This window comes from Haliotis cracherodii, unplaced genomic scaffold (genome assembly GCF_022045235.1).
Source record: "Haliotis cracherodii isolate W230 unplaced genomic scaffold, xgHalCrac1.p SCAF_3, whole genome shotgun sequence".
In the NCBI taxonomy this organism is placed as follows: domain Eukaryota; kingdom Metazoa; phylum Mollusca; class Gastropoda; order Lepetellida; family Haliotidae; genus Haliotis; species Haliotis cracherodii.
In genome coordinates this window covers 59,858,669-59,881,191 of record NW_027266286.1, presented here as the reverse complement: position 1 = coordinate 59,881,191, position 22,523 = coordinate 59,858,669, and the positions used below count along the sequence as shown (strand labels likewise).

The following is a 22,523-nucleotide window of genomic DNA, read 5'->3' as shown; positions in this document are numbered from 1 at the left end:
TTCATTAAATCAATTTTTAATGTTTTTCATGTTTAAGGGGGCGGTCGGGTAGCCTAGTGGTTTAAGTGTTCGCTCATCACGCCGAAGACCCGGGTTCGATTCCCGACATGGGTACAATGTGTGAAGCCCATTTCTGGTGTCCCCCACCGTGATATTGCTGGAATATTGGTAAAAGTGGCGTAAAAAAACATACTGACTCACTCATGTTGAAGAGTTGGAGACCTCACCAGGATTGTGGAACATACAACAGTACAACAAGCTACCACATTTCATGAAAAAATCTGCATCCCAAAGCCTTCAGATGTATTCAGGACTATACATGATTTCGCTGAACATAGTGTATGTGTAAATCACTGCCAAAACTATATCTTGTCATCATTGAGCACCATAATCACCAACTATCGGGCACAGACATACTGATCCTATACTAAAACAAATATCACTACCACGGTATAAATACTCACCGCCAAAAGAAACGTGAATACCATACATGTTGATTAATATATGAAGACTTACTCATATCCAGGAGATATAAGATTGGTATGTTGTGTGAACCGATATGCTCATGAACGCATCACATGTGACATCATAGATCCATGACTCAAGATGCTCCATTTGTCTTGTGCAGGATTAGCCAGTAAAGTTTGGAAATCATGTGCATCATATCGTTAAAGAATAGAGACACTCTGTGGTAACACTTGACTGATTGTTAGTTTTGTCATTAATTGGTACAAATTGGGATCATATCTTCTTAACATACATTCTTCTCTATATGTTTCTATGGTTCGTGTCTTTTGGCAGTAAACATATATTAACTGATCGGTGCAGACACTGCTGCCTTTTCATTAACCCAGCAAATTTGAACCTGGAAAAACTCTGTCTACAATCTAACACCTCCAAATGATATTCTCAGAAAACACCTACAAATAATACAGAAGCAGTATACAGTTTACAAGAACAGAAACACTATTTTCTAAATAGCCAACATGTTGTAAAGGTTCTGCCACCATCTCAAACACTATACCTGATATCTGCTGGTTTGACAAACAGGGGGCAGTGGTAGGCCACAAACAAGGGGAGATAATACACTTCCTGTGGCGCCAGTGTCTTGAGCCGGGTGTACTCATTGTTAGAGGCCAGAGGTCGTGTTGACTTGTATTTCTTGAGGTCTTCTGTCTTGCAGGAGATGTCGATGGACATGGTCAGACTGTTCTGAACCTGGCAGGATTTAGTCACGGTTCAATACATATACTGCTCAAAAGAATATCAGGAACTATAGTTAATCTGTCATGCCATGACCCTGGTCCTTAACTTCTTTTTTGTTGTATATATGACAGCAACTTCACATTCAGTTGAAAATGTAACAGCCTTTTAACTATGGTATCTGGCCTCTTTACACATGTGTATACGTCATAAAAAAAATTGGACAGTCAACAAAACACTGCATTAATCAAGCAGTGAGTTACATCTCCTATTGAGCTTACAAATATATAGATGCAATTCTCGAAACCTTATTTGATCACAACACATAAAACCTAGATCAATCTGTAAACTGTAAACAACCTAACAAAAATATTTCTAACCAGGGTTTTTCATAACACGTTTATAACTCTCTGGCAAGATCCATAAACTTAGAGTGTTCCTGTTAGTTTTTTATGTTGGATGTTGATAGACTCCGCACCTGTAGAGGGGAGAACAGCTTGATGACCTTCCTGCCCTGCCACATATCGATGTCAAGGACGACACAATACCTGGTGCCGTTCTGGAAACACAAAGGTCAAGGTCACAAACTAGTTGTCAAGCACCAGACACTACCTAGTGCTGTTCTGGAAACACAAAGGTCAAGGTCAACAAACATGTTGTCAAGCACGAGACAATACCTAGTGCTGTTCTGGAAACACAAAGGTCAAGGTCAACAAACAAGTTGTCAAGCACGAGACAATACCTAGTGCTGTTCTGGAAACACAAAGGTCAAGGTCAACAAACAAGTTGTCAAGCACGAGACAATACCTAGTGCTGTTCTGGAATTAACACAAAGGTCGGTCAACACTAGATCTCTAACAAGGTGACCCACACAAGCCTGTATGTGTCCAGTCTTGAAAACAAAGCTCAAAGTCAGCAATGTTGCTGAACACAATACACACAGACATGTGTCTGAAAATACTTTCATCATCTTATGCAGGAACATGATTTTATAAAATATGAACTGACAGACACAAGGAAACACAAAATATGTACTGGCATATACTACCCAAAAAATGTTAAAGAACACACAATTCTTTCATATTACTATGGTTCATATGTCATACCATGACAGATTAACTATAGTACAATGAAAGGATCGGGTGTTCTTTGACTTATTTTGAGTAGTACAGTGGAAAAGATAATCAAGATGCACCATAGCATACTGCTGCTGTTTCATAACATAACGGCTGATGAGTGAGTGGCAATTATCAGCAATTTTACAGCTAGAGAAACATCACTGCTGCCTGTACATACATCAAACAAATGGACAATCTGTCACTATAGTCCATCAACCATCAGATTGGGCACTCAGTTTTTCACAATAATTTCCCATGAAACACAGTCACGTGACGAAAGTTGGTAATTATTGAATAATAATCAGTGACCTAACTAAAATTACTGGTTTTGAAATATTTCATGTCTGATTAAAGATGTTTTCTCCATTGTTATCATGTAAGTTTGTGACCGCCGACACGATTTAAAGTCCCACAACAATGACCTTGGTGACTTTGGTCATGCATGCAGCAAGTACGTTTGAAACACATTATGTCATTGTTGTGAGACGTTAAGTCGTCTGCTCTTACCCCACTACAAGATCATGTCAGCTGTCACAAAACTACATAATTACAATGAAGAAAAAATCATTATTTGGACATAAAATATTACAAAACTAGTATTGATGGTTGACTGACTATAGTGCAGAAAGATCCCTACTGGCTAGGTATGACAACACACAATAATACAGGTGTTCGGTGGGGCTGAGTTTCCACGGTGGTCACACATCCAAATACTCATCATATTCAGCAGTCAGTGCAACCATTCAGTCTTTCAATAGCATGTTCCATAGAATCTTTGTTGTGCCTTTGTTGTGTGTTGTGGCTTTGTTGTCAAGGTATTAATCACAGACAAGGATGGAGTCATGCTATTTTCAGGCATGCAGGTGTCTTGTGTCAAAAGTACACTAGATGTAATTGGTCACAACACAAGCAATAAGAAAAAATTACTATGCACGGAATCCAATTTACATACAGTGTAAACTGATCCAAATCTGTCAGTACTGGAATCTTGACTAATCCAAATCTCTGTCAATACAGGAATCTTGACTAATCCAAATCTCTGTCAATACTGGAATCTTGACTAATCCAAATCTGTCAATACTGGAATCTTGACAAATCCAAATCTCTATCAATACTGGAATCTTGACTTATCCAAATCTCTGTCAATACTGGAATCTTGACTAATCCAAATCTCTGTCAATACAGGAATCTTTACTAATCCAAATCTCTGTCAATACTGGAATTTTGATTAATCCAAATCTATATCAATACTGGGCCCCCCTTGCAACAAAGTGATCGTAGCGCCAAGATCATCTTTACTCCCATACTTTGACCTAGATTTATAACAGTCTTTGCACTAAGATTGCTTTGTACAAGTAGGCCCTGTACTGTAGAAATGTTATAAAAACATGACATCAGATCAGATCAGTTCTGTATGTAACCACATGAACGGACAGGCCAGGGCTTAGTTGGAACACCTTCTGCAAGGTACAGACATGACAATATGTTGAGAAGAGTGATATGAAGACGTAAACCTCTGTGTGTTCTTATGGACATTCTGAAATAAACAGACTGATACAAAGAAGAAGAAAGACTACAACTACTCACAAGGACACTGGACAACGAATACACTTTGTACACAGTACCCACCTCGGTCTCCATGTCCTCGGACTGCAGGGAGGGAATATAGGGTAGACATTACTCAGGGAGATATGCGATATCTACACTTCATTGGAGAGGTATATTTAGTACTACAAGGAACTTGTTAATATTTGTGACCAACCATGAGATAAGGGACCTTATGGGTGAAAAATCACAGTTTGACTTTTCATAATATTTGATATCTACAGCATCTTCGGAATACAAAATACAATTCACAAGCTTAAATTCAAATTTAATACAGAGATACATGACATCACACACGGCTATGACATCAAATGTCTTAAGGTCATAGCTTAACTGTATCCTTGTTCCAATAAGGTCCATTTTCTCCTGGTGGGTCACATTTGTTAATACTGATTGTTAATTAAGTCAGGGAGGATAATAATAACTATTACTAATATTTCAGAAATATAAGAGCAGGTGACATCAAGGATAGGTTTACAACATTGTACCTATGTGGGGTACTGAACCTCTGTTACTGACTGACAAGCAAATGTTTTAAGCAATAGATTAACCCGCCACCAACAGCTTTACATGTTTTACCATCGTGAGGATCAAACTTAGCAACTACCGAACAACAGCACTAACCACTGTGCCACCCAGCAGCACCTATCCTGAGTGACTTCTCTCACTGAATGTAAAGTGGTTGATAAAGTTTGCCTGTGGTATGGTATTCCAGTTATATCACGGCAGGGGACACCACAAATGGGCATCCCACATTGTACCCTTGTGGAGAATCAAACCTGGGCCTTCGTTGGACAGTAGACACTTAAACAACTACCCCACTGCCCTGAATGCTTTTGTTTGTTTGTGGTTTAACGCCGCACTCAACAATATTCCAGCTATTTGACGGCTGTCTGTTAACTAATCGAGTCTGGACGAGACAATCCAGTGATTGACATCATGAGCATCGATCCATGCAATTGAGATCGATGACATGCATCAACAAAGTCACCAGGCCTGACCACCCGATCCCATTAGTCAACTCTTACGACCAGCATAGTCGCCTTTTATGGCAAGCATGGGTTGGTGAAGGCCTTTTCTACCCCAGATCATGCCTCACCTTGGTCGGTGTGAGAGGCAACAGTCTCCTACAGGCTCTCTTGTGCAGCAGTGACGGACGTGGATCAAACCCATCCACCTGGAACCACAGACATCAGCATGATGATGACGCCAAAACTAGGTATACGACTAACTCTGACTGATTATAGTATACAGTTATACTGATGGGAAGATAAAGGGAACAAGCATACAATAATGCAAAAGAATGTTTACTTCTTTCTCTCAGTATAAGTACTTTATATCACCAATATTACATAAGAAGTAAGTTACTAGTGTGTCACGATATAATCTGCCATGGCATAACAACTATAGTAATATGAAATAAGCAGGTGGTCCTTAACTTCTTTTGATCAGTATATATGTAGGATGTCAGCTCAAATACTTGCTGCCAGTTATAACTGTTCCCTTATATCTAACCATTACACATCAAGAAAAATATGATATTTATTTGTCAGCATGCATTAAATAAAATATGAATACCTATTAAACTTATTTGTTTATCAATTTTGTTTATAATATATCGTTTTCTATGGGCACTGCATCTGGCATCAAAGAACATGTCAAGTGCTATGTCAGGTAGCACTGGAAGCACTAGTAAAATCTTCCACATTATATTATGTCTGCCCTATGTCTACCTGCAGCTTCAGTCTGTGCTTGTCCACCAGGTCACCGGACAGGTAGTCGTCGTCATCGTCAAATACAAAGGCTCCAGCACTGACTAGAGTGTGCCCAGCGTCAGCCAGAGCCCGCTCCACAAAACCATGACTGTCCGGTGTGCTGCAGAGAAGCATTGCTTTAATTGCATAAGTCACTCTTGTCACATTGAACTTCTAAATGAATTAGTTTATCTGTATGTACATAAACATCTGTCAAGAGAGTGAGACAGACAGACAGACAGACAGACAGACAGAAAGTGATGAACAGGTGGATTTGACTGGAGGTATAATAGAGAGGTCGTGTGAGGCAGGCAGCAAGTGATGGACAGAGAGGTCGTGTGAGATAGGCAGCAAGTGATGGAGAGAGAGGTCGTGTGAGGGAGGCAGTAAGTGATGGACAGAGAGGTCGTGTGAGGTAGGCAGTAAGTGATGGAGAGAGAGATCATGTGAGGCAGGCAGTAAGTGATGGAGAGAGAGAACATGTGAGGGAGGCAGTAAGTGATGGAGAGAGAGAACATGTGAGGTAGGCAGTAAGTGATGGAGAGAGAGGTCGTGTGAGGTAGGCAGTAAGTGATGGACAGAGAGGTCGTGTGAGGGAGGCAGTAAGTGATGGAGAGAGAGAACATGTGAGGTAGGCAGTAAGTGATGGACAGGGAGATCATGTGAGGTAGGCAGTAAGTGATGGACAGAGAGGTCGTGTGAGGTAGGCAGCAAGTGATGGACAGAGAGGTCGTGTGAGGTAGGCAGCAAGTGATGGAGAGAGAGGTCGTGTGAGGTAGGCAGCAAGTGATGGACAGAGAGGTTGTGTGAGGTAGGCAGTAAGTGATGGACAGAGAGGTCGTGTGAGGGAGGCAGTAAGTGATGGAGAGAGAGAACATGTGAGGTAGGCAGTAAGTGATGGACAGGGAGATCATGTGAGGTAGGCAGTAAGTGATGGAGAGAGAGGTCGTGTGAGGTAGGCAGTAAGTGATGGACAGAGAGGTCGTGTGAGGTAGGCAGCAAGTGATGGAGAGAGAGGTCGTGTGAGGTAGGCAGTAAGTGATGGAGAGAGAGGTCGTGTGAGGTAGGCAGTAAGTGATGGACAGAGAGGTCGTGTGAGGTAGGCAGCAAGTGATGGAGAGAGAGAACATGTGAGGTAGGCAGCAAGTGATGGAGAGAGAGAACATGTGAGGTAGGCAGCAAGTGATGGAGAGAGAGAACATGTGAGGTAGGCAGCAAGTGATGGAGAGAGAGAACATGTGAGGTAGGCAGCAAGTGATGGACACAGAGAACATGTGAGGTAGGCAGCAAGTGATGGAGAGAGAGGTCGTGTGAGGTAGGCAGTCAGTGATGGACAGAGAGGTCGTGTGAGGTAGGCAGTAAGTGATGGAGAGAGAGGTCGTGTGAGGTAGGCAGTAAGTGATGGACAGAGAGAACATGTGAGGTAGGCAGCAAGTGATGGACAGAGAGGTCGTGTGAGGTAGGCAGCAAGTGATGGACAGAGAGAACATGTGAGGTAGGCAGTAAGTGATTGAGAGAGAGAACATGTGAGGTAGGCAGCAAGTGATGGACAGAGAGAACATGTGAGGTAGGCAGCAAGTGATGGACAGAGAGAACATGTGAGGTAGGCAGCAAGTGATGGACAGAGAGAACATGTGAGGTAGGCAGCAAGTGATGGACAGAGAGAACATGTGAGGTAGGCAGCAAGTGATGGACAGAGAGAACATGTGAGGTAGGCAGCAAGTGATGGACAGAGAGAACATGTGAGGTAGGCAGCAAGTGATGGACAGAGAGAACATGTGAGGTAGGCAGCAAGTGATGGACAGAGAGAACATGTGAGGTAGGCAGCAAGTGATGGACAGAGAGAACATGTGAGGTAGGCAGCAAGTGATGGACAGAGAGAACATGTGAGGTAGGCAGCAAGTGATGGACAGAGAGAACATGTGAGGTAGGCAGCAAGTGATGGACAGAGAGAACATGTGAGGTAGGAAGCAAGTGATGGACAGAGAGAACATGTGAGGTAGGCAGCAAGTGATGGACAGAGAGAACATGTGAGGTAGGCAGCAAGTGATGGACAGAGAGAACATGTGAGGTAGGCAGCAAGTGATGGACAGAGAGAACATGTGAGGTAGGCAGCAAGTGATGGACAGAGAGAACATGTGAGGTAGGCAGTAAGTGATGGACAGAGAGAACATGTGAGGTAGGCAGTAAGTGATGGACAGAGAGGTCGTGTGAGGCAGGCAGTAAGTGATGGACAGAGAGATCGTGTGAGGTAGGCAGTAAGTGATGGACAGAGAGGTCGTGTGAGGTAGGCAGCAAGTGATGGACAGAGAGAACATGTGAGGTAGGCAGTAAGTGATGGACAGAGAGAACATGTGAGGTAGGCAGTAAGTGATGGACAGAGAGGTCGTGTGAGGTAGGCAGTAAGTGATGGACAGAGAGATCGTGTGAGGTAGGCAGTAAGTGATGGACAGAGAGATCGTGTGAGGCAGGCAGTAAGTGATGGACAGAGAGAACATGTGAGGTAGGCAGTAAGTGATGGACAGAGAGAACATGTGAGGCAGGCAGTAAGTGATGGACAGAGAGAACATGTGAGGTAGGCAGTAAGTGATGGACAGAGAGAACATGTGAGGTAGGCAGTAAGTGATGGACAGAGAGAACATGTGAGGTAGGCAGCAAGTGATGGACAGAGAGGTCGTGTGAGGCAGACAGTAAGGGATGGACAGAGAGATCGTGTGAGGCAGACAGTAAGGGATGGACAGAGAGGTCGTGTGAGGCAGGCAGCAAGTGATGGACAGAGAGAACATGTGAGGTAGGCAGCAAGTGATGGACAGAGAGGTCGTGTGAGGCAGACAGTAAGGGATGGACTTAGAGATCATGTGAGGCAGACAGTAAGGGATGGACAGAGAGATCATGTGAGGCAGGCAGTAAGTGATGGACAGAGAGATCATGTGAGGCAGTAAGTAAGGGATGGACAGAGAGGTCGTGTGAGGCAGACAGTAAGGGATGGACTTAGAGATCATGTGAGGCAGACAGTAAGGGATGGACAGAGAGGTCGTGTGAGGCAGACAGTAAGGGATGGACAGAGAGATCATGTGAGGCAGACAGTAAGGGATGGACAGAGAGATCATGTGAGGCAGGCAGTGACTGATAACTGTAACACTCAGGTTCCCCTCTCACCTCCATTACATTATCACACTACATACATTCACTACATCCATCCCTGTATATCATACATCTGCTCCCATCCATCTCTTCATCTCCCTCCCTCTGTATATCAAGCCCCTTCTATCATCACTGTTATATATTCCACTTACTCATGCTGGGTAATGATTTCCTCATCAGTGATAATCTCTATATCATCCTCATCGTCCATGTTGTTGATCATCTTGTTTTCTCCTGCACGGAGGATGGTACAGCCATGTATATGGTCCTTATGGATCTGAGATAGGAATATATTGTTATAACATCCAGCGTATAATGTCATTATATACTGGCAACATGGCCATCAATAACCCACCATGATATACACAAGACATCAGGTTTGTTTGTTTGTTTGTTTGTTTGTTGTATAGCGCCTCACTCAGGAATATTCCAGCCATATGATGGTGGTCTGTAAATAATCTATTGAACCAGACAATCCAGTGATTGATCATGAGCATTGATCTTTGCAATTTGGATACAATACATCAACCATGTCAGTGAGCCTGATCACCAGATCCCATGAGTCGCCTCTTGTGAGTGAGTGATTGAGTTGGGTTTAACGCCGCTTTTAACAGTATTCCAGCTATATCAGCTTAATGTGGGAGGAAAGTCTGAAGTGATGAAGGTCTCAGACGTTTACCACTTTGGTGAAGCCCACGAGCATGGGTATGGTGCTATCACAACCTAGAAACATAACTGGGGCAAACCTGGATTCGAACCCACAACCATAGGTTTCTGGCATCCCCAAGGGACGCAACTCTGCACAGCGAATCACGGCGCCTGAGACGACTGGGCCACCCGTGCCCCCTCTCCTCTTGTGACAAGCATAGGTTGCTAAAGACGGACAACTAGTATGGAATTATCAGATAAGCTAACATACAAGATTGTGACAAGGAACATAGGGATAACAACTTCTTCATGATACACACTCAACCCTTCAGGCCCTTCATTCACCTAATGAAGGGGCAAGAAGTAGCCCGGAATCTTGTGCATGTATAAGGAAGAAGTTGTTATCCATAAGATTCCTTGTCATAATCATATCCAGCTTCTAAATACTTATAAAGACTCTCATATAAGATTGTGCTTGATAATTAATGCATCCATTGACTGTCAGTACCATAAAGTCTTGCTTATTGGATATTGGTAAATCAAGCTTGTTCCTCTACTGGTTTGTGCAGCTAGCTTAGCACTCTTAACCAACAGGCAGCAGCCAAGTATTATGGTACGAATCTCTACCATATCCAGTCATAGATGCATGTTGTTGTTGTTGTTGCTTTAAGTGTTTAATAGGTCGCGTTCTGCCTTAGCAATTTCAGCTGACCTTTCCCTCTTTGGGACTCATGTGTGTGAGTAGGGTACACATATCTATTGCGAGTTTGGTATTCAAACTTGCAATAGATATGTGTAGATAGATGCGCATGCATGGTGTCCTTGAGTAGGAACCTAAATAAACATGACACATGTCTACACTTCGAAGGTGTGTCGTCCAATCGCAACCTATGAGAAATCGACCATCCCCTGTCTTCCTGTTTGGGGAAACAGGCGCCAGTCAATCTGACAATCACATGTAACCAATAAATATAGCTTGGTAACCACTAAACATACTGTTATTTAGTCCTAAGTGTGACAGAAATTCTTATTATACATGTATTAGTGACAGAGAGAATTATCATCCAGTACTTTGTCTCCCTATCCAACACAGACATGGGCCTCCAGCCATGAATACTGCACATGTCATCAGGATGTCAGCAAGCAGCATCCATGTTTTGAAAACCATCAAATTTGTTTGTTCAAACATTTCATTTTTCAGATTCGTTTTGAGGCAGTGGATGATTGTGGGTTAATGCACTTTCTGGGGTATTTTACATTTGACTGAACAATTATAGTGCTCGCCCACCTTGACATCCGGATGTAGAGTGATGTAACAGCCGACGCCAATCTGAAAACATTCACAAAGTACGTTTACTACAATGACATTCATGAAGTACAGTTATCACATAATATGGCATTTATATTCCATGGGGAGGATATAACTGTGTAACCACCATTCCTTATTAGTCAGCTCTCAGACTAAGTCAGCATGAATCACAGGGGGCTAATCTACCTGGAACCTGAGGGTAGTTCATAATGGAGGCATTACCTTGTTGTCCAGCTCGAAGGCTGGGAGAGTCCTCACCGAGGACAGATCTGATGCAGATGGGGCACTTAAAGCCTGAAACAGAGCATGAAAATGGCAGTGATTAACAAAACTGCCTTCCACGATTCTCTAAAACTGATAAGATGTTTTAACACTTTCTGTTTTCAATTTGAATAAGATGCATGAGCTTTCAGTACCACCAAAACCTTCAAGAATACTCTATCAGTTATAATGTATTAAGAAAGGGTTTGTGATACATTTTGGAATTCAGACTACAAGGCTTTCATCATAATGCTCCATCAAGGATAGGGGCGATGTGGTAGCCCCTTCACTTTTCATTCTGAAGGCCTGGGTTTGATTCACCACATGGGTACAATGAGCTTAATTCTGGTGTCCCCCTCCGTGATAGTGATGGATATTGCTTAAAGCGGCATAAAACCATACTGAGGCCTCAAAGTTTAAATTTTTACCAAGTAGCAATATGGCTACAGGTATTTTTTTCCAGGTAGCCAGCGGTAAAATCAAGAAATCAAGCCAATATTGTCGGTAGCCAAAAGCATTTGGAATTATCTTTTAACAAATAACTGTTAAAATATGTATAAGTCATAGCATTCGTCTTGGAATTGTATATTAGTGGAAACTGTACTTGATTTCTTTTATTTGTGACTCAAAACAATGATGCAATTTATGCTACTAGATTATTTAGGCATATGCTTGCATACCCAATGAGTATTGGCAACTGAAATAAGATACTAATTACATTAATGTTTATGTATTTCTGTTCATTGTCAACTTTAGCAGATTAACTTATACGCAAGTACAATTATTAGCAGACATGTTTTCCACATTTAGCTGTTATTTATTTTTGTGTTTTCAAATGTGAAGCAATAGAATTTAGTTGCCACAAGATATTTTCAAGGTAGGCATTTGGCTACCTCTGAATTTTAGACAGTAGACAAATTGAAATTTAGGTCGAATTCGCGACCGTTTTAGTCGCAACTTTGAGTCCTGAATACTTACTCACTCCTTCAAGGATAGCTCACTGAAATGAAGTATAGTGAATGCATTGTCTCTCACTACCTGTAGAACATCTCTAAGGATGCTGATGGCCTGTGGTGTGATGTTGAGGCGCAGCCTGTCCTCAGAGTCCACCATCAGATACACACACGTGGGCGTGTCATCGTCCTCCTCCATCATCACAGTGTCCGGCTCGTCAAACCCATGCACACCTGCAACATCGGCAGATGTTACATACTTTCAACTTTAACCGAAAGGTTTGAGAGAGAACCTGCTGTACAACAGAGGTGTAACAATGTGGAGGGGTTGCAATAGCAATACAATAAGTATCCTGATACAATGGGTGTGGAATGATTTGTATCCCGATACAATACTTTTGATATTCATTGTTTCTTTTGTCTGGAAAAAAAAGATTTCCGAGGGTAATTGTAACTATGGAATTTTTCACATATTATTGCTTGGAATATTTTCAAAAATCGCCATTTATGATGTGGATAAACTGCAGTCACATTTTGTATTTAGGAGAAATTATTAATATCATTGATATCTTAAAGACACTGTATAGATGTCAACTTCTGTACTTTTCTAGTTTGTGAACATACAGAATCTGGAACCCATGTCAACTACACAAAACAAGTTACAGAACATTCAATGTTTTCACATGACTACAGTTTACATGTATTTGTCGTGGTATTCATGACATAAAAGATTAACTATAGTCATTTAAAAAATTGGGTGTTCTTTAACTTGTCTTGAGTAGGATACCTTTGTAGGATGTCTCCATGAATGACCAACTTCAAAACACCAATCAAACACCTAAAGCTGATATCCTATTCAAACCTTACCCAAAGATTGTTTTCTTAAAGTTCCTTTTCATAACCTACATGCCTGGTAATTTTTTCCCTCCAAAAATAAATGACCAATTCATTAAGTGTGTATTACAATTATAATTCTGTGTTTTCTTCAAAATATTATAATTAAATGTATCGTAAAATACAACAAATAAATGCAAACATCTACTAACAATCTACTAACAACACAAAAATGATGCTTAAATTGGAGATTCTGCCAGAAATATATAAATGAGGGGGGGGGGGGTCCCCTCTTCAGTTCCAGAAATGGGGATTTCCTTTTAACATGGGGGGAGTGTATGAAAGTCATGGCTAAGATCAAAGATGTGTTTTTCACACACAGTCCATCTGCATGAAATCTCAATGAAAGACAATGACTGCAGTGATCGACGCTTGCAAATTTATATCGCAGGGATTTCCTGGAATTCATTTACTTTTGTTTTCGTAGTAAACATAAGTCGTGAGTATGACAGACTGTGTTTACATCATGCTAGACTTCGCGATTACCTTATTAGTGACCGACTACTTTGAAATTTATTTACAAGTAATGATAGTTTCAATTGATAAAAAATACTGCGCGCTTTGATATTTCGAGTGAGGGTTTGATTATTTTCTGAGCAATTTTTCACGCACAGGTCATTTTATAATGAGTGATTGTAAGTAAATATCCTGAATCCAGCAATCACATGCCCTGGCAAAATCTCTGTAAAATGCATCTAGACGCAAGCCACCAGCAACACCTGCTCTTAGTACCAAGAAGCAACTTCAAGCAAAAAAACAAAGTCCCATGAACGCACGCAAGGAGAAGCACGTAGGTACCAAGCACATATCATTCAAGTGAATGGTAACATTGGTGACGAACTGTACAGAATAACAACACTGAAAAATAAAACCACAGTCACACAGAATATCTGACATGTTTTATGGATACCAATGTCTTTATTCTTTGTAAGCTCCATGGTCTGCTCCTTGTTACCACACCCATCACCACACCCTCATTGTTTAATGGGCTTCTCTCCAGTTCATCCCACTGGCTACCTGCCTATATTGTTATCTTTGTACATTAGTCCACAGGAGTCCGTATCTAAAAATAGATGCCCTCATGCATATTCTGACCATCTCCTTCGGGCTCGCGTGTGGAGATGGTCATGAATATGCATGAGGGCGTCTATTTTTAGATACGGACTCCTGTGATTAGTCCTACCTTGTGTCAACATCTGCATGTATATATATTACCTCAATATCAGTCTGCGACTTTAGCCACTAGTCCGGAGACTGAGTCTAGTAAAATTCTGTTCAGTTTTTTTAGCTCAGAAATAATAATCTATTTAATATTGCTAAATCAACTGAAAATGATGCTAAGAGCCACATTCGGGCTAGCAGCCTCAAAATGTTTTTGAGATACGCTGCAATACACTTACTCAGTATTCACCTGATGAAGGGCAAGAATTTGCCCTGAAACATGATCTATTACAAAGAATACAGAAGTTGTTACCCATAAAAAGGTGTCAGATCCTAATGTTCTACCAACTTCTAAATAAAGACTTCACAGACACACTGTCTTATCTAAAAATAGCAATACAAAGACACAATAACTATCCACTTTATTTATGAATATTGAATAAATCATAAAAAGTCATTATAAAAACTTAACTAAAACGGACATATTTCATTAGAATATGGAACAGCCAATAAAACAGATGATTAATATGTTTAGTGCAGAGCGCAGGCACGGAGTGTGAAACAATGATGCACATTGAACTACAGGTCACAACAAATCAGCTGCTAACCGGTGGACACGTGCACCGGTCCTCGAGACGTTATAAACACGGGTTTATCTAGAGATGGGTCAAACAGGTCATCTGCTTCCTCCGCCTCGCTGATGTCAGCATCGCTACTATCGCTGCTGAAGATGCTTCCAAGCTTGTTGGTTATATTATGGATGAAGCCTTCAGGCTCCGAATCCGACTCCCCTTGTATACTACTATGGTGACTTAAAGACTCTGAAACAAAGTGTCGGGTACACAAATACTGTAGCCTCTTGCTGTTCAAGCCGATACGATTTAATGAAACTTGGTATGTCAATGATCATGCATGAAGTGTTTCCATCACCATAGCAACAACAATGCAATGTCATGTCTCCCACTTCCCATATTCCAACAACAAGAAAAGCGTCAAATGAGATCTACAAAAAGGGTGAGAGTGGCAGAGTCAGTTGGCTTTGACACCACTTTTAAACATTTCTGTTATATCAGGGAGCAATTGTCACCTTCAATATGTGGGAAATGCCCAAATTGATGTAAATCCTAGACAGTTACTAAAATGATGAACAGAGAAAGGAGCATAATTGGGGAACCTAGAAATTCTAAGCATCCTGTGTAACTGTGAACAGCAAACTAGCAATACCCAGCCACCCACATATATCGAGAGAACATCTAATGTCAACGTTCTACCTCTCCTACTGTCTTCCACTTATCAACAAGTACATCAGAGTTGAATACTATGCCTTGTTTTCACACGGGGAAGAGTGGTCTGTAGACAATATTGATCACTTGAAAGTCAAGGATGATCAAAATTCTCTTTGTATTAAATTACAAGGCTAGTCACATTGTTTCTCGATTCTCAAGACGAGGGGCTTAAAATTACAACCAAATTACTCAAAGGAGCTAAGGGCCACAAGATTTTTTCATAATACTATAGTTAGCCTGTCAGTGTGTCATGATGACAGACTAACTGAAGTTATATGAAAGAATTGGGTGGTCCTCAACCCATGACAGAATATCTATAGTAATATGAAAGAATCGAGTGGTCTTTAACGTCTTTTGCGTAGTTGGATGAAAACATGTTGTTTCTACATACAGTCCCAATGACAGCTCTGACATCGGCACACTAACCAAAGCACATGCCATCTGGTTTATGAGCAGATATCAACTCAATCATGTGACTCACACTGGAACTTGCTGTGATTAATGTAGACTTCATATTATTCAACCTTCATATCCAATAGATGGTTATATTCAAATACAGATCAACACCATTATCTGCTTTCCCTTATCTCAACATCTTAAAAAAGGTGGTTATGACATAATACATTTGCATTTCTTTGTGCTGGCAGTAAACAGCCATCATTGACCATCGTTCTAATGGCTGTCAGCATATTGCACTACACAATATCATATCTTTCATGGAAACGGGCAAACAATGGCATATTCAGCTCAAATTTGAGAGAAATCCTGGCCTGAGAATCACCTTCTGTATTTTTTAGCCTGTTATCAAAATGATTCTATTATAGTTTTAAGCCAAACATGAGACAGCTTGCTCTTGTATCATTAGTATTCCAAGGTTAGAAAATGTCAGTACTGGGTGGCAATAATGAAGGTTTTGAGAAATGAAGTTAAATATGTCATGCAATTAACAGACATCTGATTAGCATAATGATAAAAATGTTTCAGATCTAAACAGCAGTTTAATCATACAGACAGCATCAGGGAAAGATGTTAGTAGAATATAGCCAGGCAAATGAAATCTACCATAGCTGCGGTCACTACCATGTCGGATTCGTCTCAGAGATCGGTGACGTATGATAGTCATGTCCGTTGATGAATCTGTGTCTGTCTCAGAGCTGCTGGACTTCACCCGAGAGCGGTGCATCATATTCTGAACCTCGTTCTGGAGACAGTCCGGAATGTCAAGGTCACTGTCCTCATATGTACACGCCATTGGATAGCCTTTAGCCTTGATAATCTGGAAAGTCAACAATGAACTATGCAAGTACCGGTATGTATTATCAACATAACTACAATGATGAAGCATCAACAAAATAATATTCCATTTCTGGTAAGAATCTTGGTTCAATACGTGGATGGGAAGACAATAACATCCCGCACTGGATGGGGAATAAACCTCGTAACTCCCTACCTTGATGAGGACTTCCCATGGTCTGTAGAGTCCCTCCTTCTCACACACTGGCTCCACCAATGGCTCCCACACACTCAGCCGCTCGTTGAAGAAGTACACCTCCAGGTGGAACTCTGCCTCCACATGAAACTGGAAGTGGCACAAATTTCACTGCAGGTACAATCCTCGTATGATACAAACATTAATCACAGGGAGTACCGTATATCACTGTGTATAAGACGACCCCCCTGAACACACCTTCAAAATCAACCCTAAATCCTATACTCCCTGTATAAGGCGACCTGGAATAAAGCACATCACAAGTGCGCACACAAACCTTATATATGCAATAAAATCATGTTTATCTTGCGTTGTTTTTTCTACGATGATTGTTCGCACATATTGCCATTTTGTGTTTACACGGTACGACACCAAATTGGTGCCTGTAAAATAAAATTAATTTATTAAGTAATAACATATAAGAGACAATGGTGAGTAATTTAATCGCCAATTAACTATGTTGTAACTAACTAGGCTTATGTTTGCTTCACATTCAGCGTGTTTATATATATACAGACCTTGATGGAGACTTACACATGGATTTGCCAATGTTATGAAATTTCAGCATTGGTTCAGATGGAATTTGAAAATTAAAAAGATTTAATGAACCTTGAAACTTCAAGCACTGAACCCAGAATTTGTGTTTGTGAGCAAAAGCATCCAACATGTTCATATAGAATTTTAACTTAAATGTGTTCACTGCAAGGCAATGCACTTTGGCAGAAACAAGATAAAATGTTCTTGATTAAATAGCAGTGTCAGTCTGCTTTCACTATGGCATGTTATTAGAACTAAGCACCAGTATTAACTAGGGCTGGGACGGGTAACTTGGGTACCCGGGTCGGTTGGGTACTGAGTAGGACCTGGGTACCCACAGGACTACCCGAACCCGTGGTTAGTCACGTGATCTATTGTTTAATGACAAAAATTATCTTGAACACTATGGTTACACTACAAGTCACTAATGTTCGAATTTCTTTCTGACTGTGCAGCCATTCCTTCTCATTTTTCATACGGTTGAATAAAGATTTAACTTATTCAACTTCAGTGTATGAATGACCAGATTGTTTAATACATGTATCTAAATACGTTTTGCCACGGTTATGCTAAAAATTTTCCCAATCAGACATTTTGAGACATCTCCTGAGACCTACAGTGGGTACCCGGGTAGGGTCAGGTAATAGAGGGGTGCGTACCCGGGTAGTAAATTTGGACTCATCCCAGCCCTAGTATTAACAAGAACCCCTACAATGACAGACCTTTGTGCAGTTGTCATCTCCTCACCTTGAACACAACACAACAGCAGGTGTCGTCTACTTACTTTGGACACAAAACAACAGTAGTGCCGTCTGCTTACTTTGGACACAACAATGCAGCAGATGTCGTCTGCTCACCTTGGTGAGTCTGTCAACCACCTTCCCCTCCAGCGACGTCCTCACACTCAACATGGGCACATGCTGGTCGAGGTTCTCCACCTCAAACATGGCGTTAATCTCCTCAACCTTCACCTTGATCACTTCTTTTGGAGTCTCTGGTGGTTGCAGAGTAGACGCTATGCCAGCATAATCCTCTGTAAACAGATGAGGCGAAAGTGTTGCAATTACATTACTTCAGTAGCATTCAAAAATTCCAGTTACAAATTAAAGCACCAATTAATAATATGTTAAAAAATAGAGAATCTCACCCGAGTGTCTTTTGATATCAAATATATCAACACAAGTTGATAAAAGTGGAAAAATTCAAAGGCTTGCCGAGAACTTTTTCCACTTTTTATCAACTCGTGATGATATATTTGATATCAAAAGACATTTGGATGAGCTTGTATTTATCATTCAACATTATTCTTCCAACTTTTTCAGTTTGTAGACTGTAATAAGCAGTGTCTTTAGTGTAAAATGTACTGCTGACAGCTTCAGTAGCAGAGCCATTAGTGATGTCATTTGTTCGTGACGTCATGGTAACCAATGATGTGACAATGGTCTGCAAAGCATTGTGATGCAATTTCATTGCCGCAATACATACAATGTAGAGATCTCGCCTGATCTCACCCAAGCGATATCTACTGTGGGAACCAGTTTGAGATGATATAGAAAATTATCAGTAATTCTAAAACATACACACAAACAGTAGACACAACCACCATAGAGTAAAATCTAAACCATTGCACACCAACAAAGCACAAAAAATCTCCCATGATCAATGACCAATAACTTAAGTACAAAACAATATATGATATAAATGGTTCTTTCAATAATCAGACAAAATGATGACACAATTGAAACAGTACACAACTGTGAGGTGATCTTCCTCAGTACACAGTAAACAATCCCAGGGGTCATCAGTAGCATTTACAGCCATCCAATCTTCTTATTTGCATCATGACCTATGTGGCAAGTATTGGGTACAAAAGCTTTATTATGACCAAAATGTGTCTAGAAAAGCTGAATGATTCTACGACTGAGCTACAGTCTGTGCCAAAAACTTTTGAATCTACTATCCTGAACCTGTCACTCCAATCATTTTGAGTAGATCTCAGTGTTAATGTATGGACTTTACAACAAAAGCTTACTAGACCTAAAGATATTTTACTAGACTCAGGCTTCGGTCTAGTGGCTAATGTCTCCGACTGAGCTTACCTCTGTCCTGCAGCCATCTCTGGGCCTTCACAGCCTTAACCTTCCACAAGCCCTTCACGTCATTGGTCTCTGCCTCTGGCTTGGCGCTGTCCGTCTGGAACACAGATAATTACATATTGAACTGCATGTTGCTTTCTTTGTTTTACGCCGCACTCAGCAATATTCCAGCTATATGACAGCGGTCTGTAAATAATCGAGTCTTGACCAGACAATCCAAGATTGATATCATGAGCATTGATCCACGCAATTGGGATTGATTACATGCATCAACCAAGTCAGCTAGTCTGACACCTGATTCCGTTAGTCACCTTTTACGACAAGCATAGTCTACTCTTTCTATCAACTGTAGAGAATCTTTTTATCAGGCAAGGCTTTTAACAACTGCTCCCCTTGTGAAATAAATAAAATTTTAGGCCAGACATTCTCCACCCCCTTCACAATCCTCCTTTTAGTTTGCCTTGCGACGACAATGGGTTGTTGGTAGCTTATTTTAATCAAATCTCTCCACTCAAAATCCATCCACCCACAATCCACCCATTCAAGAGATGTTGCATGTACCTGTGTCTGTGGCAGCTGGATCTTCTGGTAGATGTCATACAGAAGCTGTAGGACAGTGGCCGACAGATACACGTTCACCTTGGTCACGTCCACAGTCATCTCGGTCATGCTCTGGTCATACAGGAATTTCTGCGTGAACTCCAGCGAGCAGGGAGCCAGAAGCTGCAGGTAGACATGGTTACCATGGTTATAGGATATGTTATCACCAAGGCAACATATCAGTGTGCCTTTCAAGTGCATTCTCAGCTCCCTGAGGAGAATTCAAACCCAAAAACCCACAACCAGAAAGGTGTAATGATTCAACACTCAAGAAAAAAAGTGCAGAAATGGGAGATATATCTCACTGTTAGATTAATTTGGGGTATCTCATAGCCCATTACATACAAAAAGATTTATTTATGACCTATTATTTAGCCTCAAGCTTTGATAATGGGATTATTTATAGGCTTGAGTATTCATGTTTCCCAGGGTTCCACAGTAATTGCTTGAGACACATACCACACTCTTGCTGGAGGAGTCCCAGGTCCGGATGCAGGACGCCATCTGCAGGTTGGACACACGGGACCAGAACACCTGCTTCTCCTGGTCTGTCCGGTACTCAAACGCCACGTCCGCCTAACAGATACATTCACAGAAATTACTCAACAATCATATGACCAAAAGCATTTTTTCTTGAAAAATTTTAATTGCAAATTACATATAAAGTTCATAACATATTCGATTTTGATGGGTAACATGGGCCTCAGGGCTGCATACATCACTGGTGTTTGTTTCACTCAGGTGCATATTTGAACATAATACACAATATTTGTATATACTCTTATTATACTCATTACTCTTAAAGACTCTTGCTATCTGATTGGCCAGTTGCTGTAAAAACCCAAGGCAGCCGAATGGCCTTGGGGGACATCATACCGTTTGATGTGAAGTCACTGGCATGTCACATCAAAATTGACTCTATTTGCACTTCAAATTACCAAGTTGAGAATCTGATGGCAGGCATATAGAGATCCTACTGTCACACACAAATGTTTTACCAAATAATTCACAGTAACTTGTGAAATCGTAGAGAAAAGTTTGTTACAAGTGTCAAAAGCAGCGGGTATATGATGTTTTCAGCTGAATGTTCATGGACACCTGACTCATAACATCCTTTATTCCCAGCTATTGATACATGTAACGCATAGTACATGAGTTTCCACTCACATAGAGCACGATGACCCTGCTGTCGTAGTTGTTGGGGTCAGCATACAGGACAATCTCCGGCTGTTTGAGTGACCCGTACACACTTAGCGTGGTGGTGGGAGCTGATTGGACCGGAGGGGTGAAGGTTGTGGAGGCCTCCATGGAGTAGTTGTTGGTGTCCCCGATTGTTTGGAAGGAGGCCTGGAAGAAGGAGTAGAGCACCACGGCATACGGCACCGACACGTTCAGACGCAACTTCTCCACCATCAGGTCCGCTGGTAACACAGAAGCAGGATGTTAGAAAGAGGTTGATTCACATTGTGCCTATTTCCAATTTCCAAATTGAATAGATACATTAATCTTTCATATTTGTGCTTTTCTCTTGTAAGATTTCACGTAGGTCAGAGGTCAAGGTCGGTAACACCAGGTTACACCAAATGTTGTGTATGGTCATACATTTGGACAGAACTTGAATAGTGACTACTTGAGAAAAACTTCAGTTGGGGATACAAATGTGTGACTAATATTTTCCCTGTTTCAGCTTAGAGTTACCTGAGTAAAGGTTAGAAAGATGTTTCATGTTTTCTTACACCACTACACAACAGTAAAACATCCTGCATTTTAATTCTGCCTCAAAAGTAGTAATACAAACACTGAGGTACTAACTCTGGCTCAAATGATATTTTTCAATCTGTAAAATTATTTTGAACAATTAAAATCAATACTTGTTTATAGTTGACCTACTGTAGGCTAATTTCGCACTGCAGGTTACTCATTGTAGCTAAGAGCCTAGTTCCGCTATTACTATCCTAAGACAATGCAAAAGAATGTAAGTTAGAATCGTATTAACGCTAAGATCACTTTGTGGAAAGGGGCCTAGGATATTATACCCACTTCACCAATTTGGTGGTTGTCACAGAAAATCCTGTTCTCCACCCAGACTCTACTTGTGCCATCTCACCTTTCTGGTTGCCATCGCTGCTGACTTTGTAGATGAGTGACATGAGCGGCAACTCGTCAGACGTCTGCTGCTTCCTGGCGCAGTACAACACCCTGAAACATGAACACAGATGCTGACTGAGACTGTAAGAGGTAGGAACACACGAAATATGATGTCTGCCGCTTCCTGGCGCAGTACAGCACCCTGAAACATGAACACAGACGCTGACTGAGACTGTAAGAGGTAGGAACACACACACAATATGTACCATATTTTCTTGAGTATAGTGCGCACCCATGTATAATGCGCACCCTCTAGCGGGTTCAATATTTTGGAAAAAAAGAAATTTGAATATTATGCGCAGAAAAACATTACACCG

At 41.1% G+C, this 22,523-nt stretch overlaps 1 protein-coding gene across 1 annotated transcript in view; it reads right to left on the bottom strand.

Annotated features, from left to right (window-relative positions):
* Window positions 1-22,523, bottom strand: part of LOC139473885 (intermembrane lipid transfer protein VPS13A-like) — a 142,649-nt gene that overhangs the window by 35,229 nt on the left and 84,897 nt on the right. Inside the window, exons 40-57 of the mRNA XM_071256675.1 lie at window positions 22,166-22,257; window positions 21,226-21,479; window positions 20,518-20,634; window positions 20,020-20,181; window positions 19,462-19,555; window positions 18,220-18,395; window positions 16,787-16,915; window positions 16,399-16,612; window positions 14,659-14,871; window positions 12,081-12,229; window positions 11,004-11,075; window positions 10,761-10,802; window positions 8,977-9,101; window positions 5,660-5,801; window positions 5,026-5,103; window positions 3,951-3,971; window positions 1,682-1,762; window positions 1,025-1,218 (exon numbers count right to left, since the gene is read on the bottom strand). Of these exons, the coding sequence (XP_071112776.1) occupies window positions 1,025-1,218; window positions 1,682-1,762; window positions 3,951-3,971; window positions 5,026-5,103; window positions 5,660-5,801; window positions 8,977-9,101; window positions 10,761-10,802; window positions 11,004-11,075; window positions 12,081-12,229; window positions 14,659-14,871; window positions 16,399-16,612; window positions 16,787-16,915; window positions 18,220-18,395; window positions 19,462-19,555; window positions 20,020-20,181; window positions 20,518-20,634; window positions 21,226-21,479; window positions 22,166-22,257 (2,355 nt within the window). The remainder of the gene's footprint in view (window positions 1-1,024; window positions 1,219-1,681; window positions 1,763-3,950; window positions 3,972-5,025; window positions 5,104-5,659; window positions 5,802-8,976; window positions 9,102-10,760; window positions 10,803-11,003; window positions 11,076-12,080; window positions 12,230-14,658; window positions 14,872-16,398; window positions 16,613-16,786; window positions 16,916-18,219; window positions 18,396-19,461; window positions 19,556-20,019; window positions 20,182-20,517; window positions 20,635-21,225; window positions 21,480-22,165; window positions 22,258-22,523) is intronic.